General features: G+C 48.1%; 1 protein-coding gene across 1 annotated transcript in view; it reads right to left on the reverse strand.

Moving 5' to 3' along the window:
* Positions 1 to 7,942, reverse strand: part of tmem209 (transmembrane protein 209) — a 16,939-nt gene extending 8,997 nt beyond the window's left edge. The window contains exons 1-9 of the mRNA XM_063218064.1: positions 7,878 to 7,942; positions 7,221 to 7,397; positions 6,870 to 6,928; positions 6,371 to 6,502; positions 5,851 to 6,095; positions 4,262 to 4,466; positions 2,925 to 3,100; positions 1,955 to 2,026; positions 1,669 to 1,765 (exon numbers count right to left, since the gene is read on the reverse strand). Of these exons, the coding sequence (XP_063074134.1) occupies positions 1,669 to 1,765; positions 1,955 to 2,026; positions 2,925 to 3,100; positions 4,262 to 4,466; positions 5,851 to 6,095; positions 6,371 to 6,502; positions 6,870 to 6,928; positions 7,221 to 7,357 (1,123 nt within the window). The 5' untranslated portion in view covers positions 7,358 to 7,397; positions 7,878 to 7,942. The remainder of the gene's footprint in view (positions 1 to 1,668; positions 1,766 to 1,954; positions 2,027 to 2,924; positions 3,101 to 4,261; positions 4,467 to 5,850; positions 6,096 to 6,370; positions 6,503 to 6,869; positions 6,929 to 7,220; positions 7,398 to 7,877) is intronic.
* Positions 7,943 to 8,265: the final 323 nt, after the last annotated feature.

Raw genomic sequence — 8,265 nt, forward strand, 5'->3', positions numbered from 1 at the left:
GTTTGCTACTGTGTGACAGTACCGCCACTATTTCATGATTGCATACACTTCTTCGTCATGGATAAATGGGCAACAATAGGCCTAGCCTACTTTTTCCACCCAGGATTGCACTGAAAAGTAGGCTACTGCTGTTAAAAAAAGGTCATGAGTGTGCAGCACGACACCTGCGTGTAGCCTATGTGTGAGGGAGGGGAGGAGAGACGCGGAACAGCTGAGATGAGGGTCGCGACTTCCGAAATAGGCAATTCTTTTTCAATGTTTCAGTGACATATTAACAAAAATGCTTCGTATTGGTTTTCGTCTCCGGTGGTATTGTAGTCACATTTTTATTTTTTTGACGAAAATATGAATCAATAAACTCCACAGAATGTTGAAATTTTGCGGGAAAAATGCGGCTTTTCAGGAATTACGCGGCATCGTGAAATTATGCGGAATATCATTGAATTTGCATGAATCCACGCGATCGCTGAATCGCGAAAAACTGGAGGGACTGATTAACAGTAGTGTGTGTGTGTGTGTGTGTGTGTGTGTGTGTGTGTGTGTGTTTACCTCCGACCAGTAGCTCAGGGCATCCCATCCTCCTCAGTTGGCCGTTAACAGTAGTGTGTGTGTGTGTGTGTGTGTGTGTGTGTGTGTGTGTGTGTGTGTGTGTGTGCGTGCGTGCGCGTGTGTTTACCTCCGACCTGTAGCTCAGGGCATCCCATCCTCCTCAGTTGGCCGTTAACAGTAGTGTGTGTGTGTGTGTGTGTGTGTATGTGTGTGTGTGTGTGTATGTGTGTGTATGTGTGTGTGTGTGTGTATGTGTGTGTATGTGTGTGTGTGTGTGTGTGTATGTGTTTACCTCCGACCTGTAGCTCTGGGCAGCCCATCCTCCTCAGCTGGACATTAACAGTAGTGTGTGTGTGTGTGTGTGTGTGTGTGTGTGTGTGTGTGTGTGTGTGTGTGTGTGTGTGTGTGTGTGTGTGTGTGTGTGTTTACCTCCGACCTGTAGCTCAGGGCAGCCCATCCTCCTCAGCTGGACATTAACAGTAGTGTGCGTGTGTGTGTGTGCATGTGGCCGTTAACAGTAGTGTGTGTGTGTGTGTGTGTGTGGCCGTTGACAGTAGTGTGTGTGTGTGTGTGTGTGCGTGTGTGGCCGTTAACAGTAGTGTGTGTATGTGTGTGTGTGTGTGTGTGGCCGTTAACAGTAGTGTGTGTGTGTGTGTGTGTGTGTGTGTGTGTGTGTGGCCGTTAACAGTAGTGTGTGTGTGTGTGTGTGTGTGTGTGTGGCCGTTAACAGTAGTGTGTGTGTGTGTGTGTGTGTGTGTGTGTTTACCTCCGACCTGTAGCTCAGGGCAGCCCATCCTCCTCAGTTGGCCGTTAACAGTAGTGTGTGTGTGTGTGTGTGTGTGTGTGTGTGTGTGTGTGTGTGTGCGTGTGTGTTTACCTCCGACCTGTAGCTCAGGGCAGCCCATCCTCCTCAGCTGGACATTAACAGTAGTGTGTGTGTGTGTGTGTGTGTGTGTGTGTGTGTGTGTGTGTGTGTGTGTGTGTTTACCTCCGACCTGTAGCTCAGGGCATCCCATCCTCCTCAGTTGGCCGTTAACAGTAGTGTGTGTGTGTGTGTGTGTGTGTGTGTGTGTGTGTGTGTGTGTGTGTGTGTGTGTGTGTATGTATGTGTGTGTTTACCTCCGACCTGTAGCTCAGGGCATCCCATCCTCCTCAGTTGGCCGTTGACGTTGTCAATCTCCTTCACCAGCGGCACCAGGATAGTGTCACTAATCCACTGGCGCACACACGGACGCACGGACACACACACACACGCGGACACACACGCGTACACACACAAAATATATTATTTGTACATATTACAAACATACTTTCAATCAGTGGTCTGTGAATGTGTGAGTGTGTCCTCAGAGCAAAGACCAGATTACGTGTGTGTGTGTGTGTGTGTGTGTGTGTGTGGTCTCACGTTTCTGAGTTTAGCCGTCCAAGTGTCCACACTGTCCACCACCAGCCTGCTAGTAGTGATTCTGGCCCACACCTACACAAACAACACAAACAAATGAATAAATAATACAACTAAATACTTGTTTCTTTTGCCTATGAACTGTGAGTATGTGTGTCACATGAAGCCTAAGGCCATAAACACAGGTTGAGGATGGGACCTCCTCTTTTCTTCACTCCTCCTCTATTCTTTACTCCTCCCGCTCTTCCTCCTCTGCGGCCTGTTTGGAGCCCAGTTCGGCCTCGGGTGCATCCCAATATGTGACCTTGCCTCCTCCACTTGCCTCCTCCACTTGCTTCTCGTCATGATGACATCACTGACAACAGCATCATATTTCAATATCTTGCAAAAGCTCAATTGTAAAGTCTTTTTCTCATTTGCAATTGGGATGGTGAATGAAAAACAGTCCCTCAAAAGTTGTTGTGGCGAGGCTGACAGCTGGGAAACTTTATCGTTTTCTCCACGGAGGAGGGACCAGGAGGCGGGACGAGGAGACAAGCACAAGTGGAGGAGGCAAGGACACATATTGGGATGCACCCTTCATCTTTTTGTTCAGAGGGAGCCTGTGACCTGCAGGCCAGCTCTTTTCTCCTCCTCCTCCTCCTACAGTATCCTCCATCTCCTCCTCCTCAAATGCTGCTCCTCCTCTTCTCTCCTCCCTCTACACTATCCTCCTCCTCCTCCTCCTCCTCCTCTGCGGCCTGGGACTTGCACACTGCCTCCATTTTATTTTATTTTTTTACTCCTCCTCCTCCTCTACTCCTCCTACTCCTCTTCTCTCTACCTCTCCACCATTCTCTACTCCTCCTCCTCCTCCTCTTCTCTCTCCCTCCCTCCCTCTCCACCTCACCTCCATTTCATTACTACTCCTCATCTTCCTCCTCTATTCTCTACTCGTCCTCCTCTTCTCTCTACTCCTCCTTCTCCTGCTCACCTCCTCTGCGGCCTGTTTGGATCCCAGGTCGGTCTCGTCCTTGTGTGCGGAGGGGGCTTGTGATCGGCAGGCCAGCTGGTACTGGAACTTGCGGAGGCTCTGGGCGTAGTCCCCGACCGAGCGGCTGTAGCTCCAGAAGGACGGGCTGTGGGACGGAGACGCCGCCTCGGGACTTCCTGTGGGGAAGTGACATCATCAGGAACATGACATTCATCATGTGAAAAAAAAAGTGAAAGCCCATTGGGAAACTCCAACTCCCATTGTCATTGTGACACAGCACTCCACAGCACATAAGTGAACACTGCACACAACGAAATTGCATTTATGCCTCACCCGTGCAAGGGGGCAGCCCTCAGTGGCGCCCCATGGGGAGCAGTGCGGTGGGACGGTACCATGCTCAGGGTACCTCAGTCATGGAGGAGGATGGGGGAGAGCACTGGTTGATTACTCAACCCACCAACCTGGCGGGTCGGGAGTCGAACCGGCAACCTCTGGGATGCAAGTCTGACGCCCTAACCGCTCACACATGACTGCCCATGGCATCATCATCATCATCATGACAATTTGACGCCATGACATCGTAATCTCTACTGTTCTATTCGGTTCCATTACACTCCATTCTACTGTTCTAATTGGTTCCATTCCATTCTATTCTTCTGTATTCTCCTCTCCTTACCTTGCCATGACTCTTCAGAGCGTAAAAAATTCTCGAGCCCCTTGAGGTCGTCTATGTCAGTGTTTCTCAACCAGGGTGCCGGGGCACCCTGGGGTGCCGCAGGCCCCCCTCAGGGGTGCCGCAGGCCCCCCTCAGGGGTGCCGCGGAAATGTGGCTGATAAATAAATTATGTAATTTAACACATTTGTCTAAATTAATACAGAATTGCTTAGTCAGTGCTCAGTGGAGTCTTTCACATTTAGGTCGCCCCAGTAAGCTGCAACTTCGAACGTAGGTTGTGTGACGTCTCCAAATGTGTTACTTTTCTAAGCTTTTGTGGTCGGCCTATCCGATGCGATGACATGTTACAGCTCGTTGCTTAGGGGTGCCTTGAACATTTTCAGCAATTGAAAGGGTGCCTCGCCTAAAAAAAGGTTGAGAAACACTGGTCTATGTAGTCCTCAATTCTATTCTACTCTATTGTCTTCTATTCTATTAGTATTTCACAACTCTACTGACCTAGTTGGCTGCGATGACTCTTCTCCTCTTCTGAGCGTAGGAATCTCTCCAGTCCCTTGAGGTCGTCTATGTAGTCCCAATGCTATACTATTCTATTCCCTTCCAAAACCAACTCTATAATATTATAATATATCTCTATTCCCCACTTCTCTCCTCTCCTCATCTAGTTGGCTGCGATGGCTCTTCTCCTCTTCTGAGCGTAGGAATCTCTCCAGTCCCTTGAGGTCGTCTATGTAGTCCTCCTTGCCACCGGGGGAGCTGAAGACGGAGGGCGAGGTGCGGTATCGAGCCCGCAGGCCGCAGCCCTCCGCTGGGCCCACACTGCTCGGGTACGGGGGAGAACCAGGAGACGGGCTGGCACTCAGCACCTGAAGGAGACACACACAACAACACTAGTTTAACCCATTGTGTCCTGGAGACACATATACGCTACATTCAGGTTCTTTAGATTTGAGCTATTTTGTTAAATATGTGGGTAAGTTAGAGCTGAATAAACACACTCTAAGGCAAAAATGAGGGTCCTAGCTTTCAAATGTAACTCATTTCATGTTTGTATGTGCTTCGGAGACTGAGATATGTAGGATTTAATAAGCAGAGGGCACCCTTTCCCAAAAGGGCTTAGGACAAAATGGGTTAAAGCAACACTCAATCACTACAGAGCAGGAGACAGGACAGGATTAAGCCACTCGATACTGGCTTAGGCACTGGCACTCAGCACCCAAAGGAGACGCAGACCAACAATTACCCAAAAATGAATGAGGCGCCACTGACACTCATAAAAGAAGTTATAAATCCGACATCCGGGGCGCGAGTATGCCTCCCTAACACCTCATCATATGGAGGTGTTGCGTTAAAGCAAGGGAGGGGACTATGCACTCGTACTGTGGGTGTGTTTAAATCATATGCCGCAATATATTAGCCTTCATAAAGTGTGTTGTGTTGTGTTAAGGATTGGCGATTCCCCCATTAAAGGGACACTGTGCAGGAAATGGTCAAAAAGGGTACTGCAACTATGCTGCTCATTGAAACTGGGCTGCCAATTGCCAAATTTGATATTTACATGAAAGTTTACTGAGTGATAAACAAATATTTTCTAGTATGGTCCAAGTGAGTCATTTTTGCAGCTAAACATTTTTGGAAATTCAAAATGGCGGACCACGGAGAAGATCCCCCAAAGTGCAATTTTTCCAGTCAAAATGAATACCGAGAATTGGTGGTGGTAAGTATTCATGAAAAAGGTAACGTTAGTGAATGGGTAGCATGAATTCTTGAAATAAACAACTAAAAATCTCACACAGTGTCCCTTTAAGGGATGTTGTCCTACCTTCCTGAAGGTATGGGGTAATACATGATGGGGGGGATGTTTAAAGCGAGTTGGTGTGTCTGCTACGTTACCGCAGAGATACACCAGCGGCGACGCGATTCAAGCGACAGAGTGCAGCAGCAAGCGATACGAGCAATTGAGGAGACAAGAGTATGTCCGTACAGGCAGAAGGCAAAGCATTCAAGCATTCCCATTGGCTGTGGTCACTGACCTCTATACAGTCATTGGCTGTCGCGGCTTCTCGCCGAACCGCGTCATAGAAAGTTGAAAAGATTTCAACTTCAAATTGTCGCGCTCGTCGCGCAAATCGCTCTAGTCTCCAGAATCGCTTTTGTCTCTCGACTCAATACAAAGTCAATTACTTCCGTCGCTCGACTCGCTCAGATCGCCGCTGGTGTATTTCTGCGGTTAGAGTTGTGTTGGCTTACCTTTCCAAAGCTGAGGGAGGAGGGGGAGTATGCGCCCGTGCTGCCGGGTGTGCCTGAGGGGCTGGTGAAGGGGGGGCTGTAGCCGGGCACCATGCTGGGGGTGGGGGGCGAGAATTTGGGGCTGGCGCTGGGGGGCCGTGAGGGGCTGAAGCTGAGCACACTCTGACCCTGCAGGGGGGAGGAGGGGGGCGCAGCCGACGGAGCCTCTTTCTTTTCAGCCTTCAGGACAGGGGATACCTTTATACCTGGAGGGAGACACAGAGAAGAAGACATTTAATAATGTGTGTGTGTGTGTGTGTGTTCAGGAGGGGTGTTTTATACATGGGGGAGAGAGAGAGATGAGGAGGGGGGGCAGTGGAGAAGATTTAGAGTCCAAGGTGTGTAGCTGTGGCATCCGTCCACACACACACACACACACACACACACACACACACACACACACACACACACACACACACACACACACACACACACACACACACACACACACACACACACACACACCCTTCCTCTGACTTACTAGTGTTGGTGAGGCCGAGCAGGCGATGTTGTTCTGGGGACATGGCGATGGAGGAGGGGGCCATGGTGTACTTGAAATACTTCCAGAAGTCAAACAGGGCATTCAGGCTGAAGAGAACCGCCAACGCCAGCTCTGTCAAACAGCACAGCCAAACCAGCACACAAGACAACACAGCATGGGTTAGCATTAGAAATAACGCACTTATACATAGTTACATTACATTACACTTAGCTGACCATTTTATCCAAAAGGGACTTATTTTTATTTAGATACAGATTATTAGTTACAGTCCCTGGTGTAAAGTTAGGTGCCTTGTTCAAATGCACTTCAGCCATGATTGGAGGTGTGGGGAAGACTGGTATGGGTGGGAATCAAACCAACAACCCTCTGATCTTACCTCCACCTCCCTAACCCTCCTCATGCCACAGCCTCCCCAAAAAATATTCGTTTTAGGCATTTCCACAAGCACCAATGACTCATTATATGACTCCTTACTCACCAATGTACCAGATTGGCCAGTAGGTTATGTTGTAGTAGCGACTGAGCAGTTTCCCAGACCTGAAATGAGAGGACATTAACAGTAAATTACTTATGATGTCTAGGTTGGGCTTTAAATCATAATGATTCAAGTGGCCTGTAGCATATCCCACATTCCAGCTCACACTGAAAATTCAGTGGAATGAAAAGTCCAAACTTTCCATCATATCGTCACTTTCTATCAATACTGTACTACACATCAGTGCACTAGTGTGTGGACTATGCACTAAACATCAGTACCATTTGAGTCATGGCAATAATGCGTTCATAGCATGCTATTATGCTTTAGGAAGCCTGCTGTAGAATATCCTACATTTCGGTGTAGATCATCCCGGCGATGGAGCCGTTCAGGACGGCCCAGGCAAGGACCACCTGTCTCTCCTGCTCCTCCCGTCGCATCCTCATCGTCCTGTCGATGAGGTTCGGCATGCCGTTCTTCGCCGGAGTCATTCTGCAAAAGCACGCAACCCCCTGGTTGCGGTGTCTATTGCTACAATAAAGTAATAATAATACAATAAAAAGCAATGGGTCGGCGGTGTGAAAGGTAGAGCTGTAAAAGAAATACCAGGCTTCTTGTTGACAGTCAGTTTGCCACCTGACTAGACAGAAAAGTTCAATGACTGACTGACAGATTAGACACACGTGTCAATCAACTACGTTCAAACTTTCCACTGAAAGCTAAATCAACACCCCTCACAAATCAATGAACAACAGATCAGACAAAAGAGCATTTAAAACTACACAAAATTAGATAAACTAGACGTCCACAAGGATGGACAAAATAATCAAATGTGCTAGCTAGGGCTAACCAACTAGCTGCGGCTAAATTAGCGGGTAACCAGTAACCGGTCACTGGCTTTGGTAAAATTTGCACTCGACCGAATGAATGCAACATCCAATCCTTCTGTTATACAGGATATAACACATTTGGCATGAAGACTTGCGGTGCAATTGTATTAAAATCACATACTGGCTGGGACAGGCACTGGGGTTTTGGGTCTCCCACTCAAACTTGACAACAAGCGCAAGCAGACAGTGGAGAAGTACTTCCGGGTTAGGTGAGGAAGACCCGCCTTTTACATTTGAATCCGAAAGTTTTTTTTCCTCCACAGAATAACTTCACTGTGTGCATGGGGGGGGACTATTGTAGTACACACACACACACACACACACACACACACACACACACACACACACACACACACACACACACACACACACACACACACACACACACACACACACACACACACACACACACACACACACACACACACACACACTGTCTAAATAAATAAATAAATACAGCACATAATAATCTTTTTCTATTTGTTTTATTAAATTCAAAAAAGATCTGA

Source organism: Engraulis encrasicolus, chromosome 15 (genome assembly GCF_034702125.1).
Source record: "Engraulis encrasicolus isolate BLACKSEA-1 chromosome 15, IST_EnEncr_1.0, whole genome shotgun sequence".
Classification (NCBI taxonomy): Eukaryota; Metazoa; Chordata; class Actinopteri; order Clupeiformes; family Engraulidae; genus Engraulis; species Engraulis encrasicolus.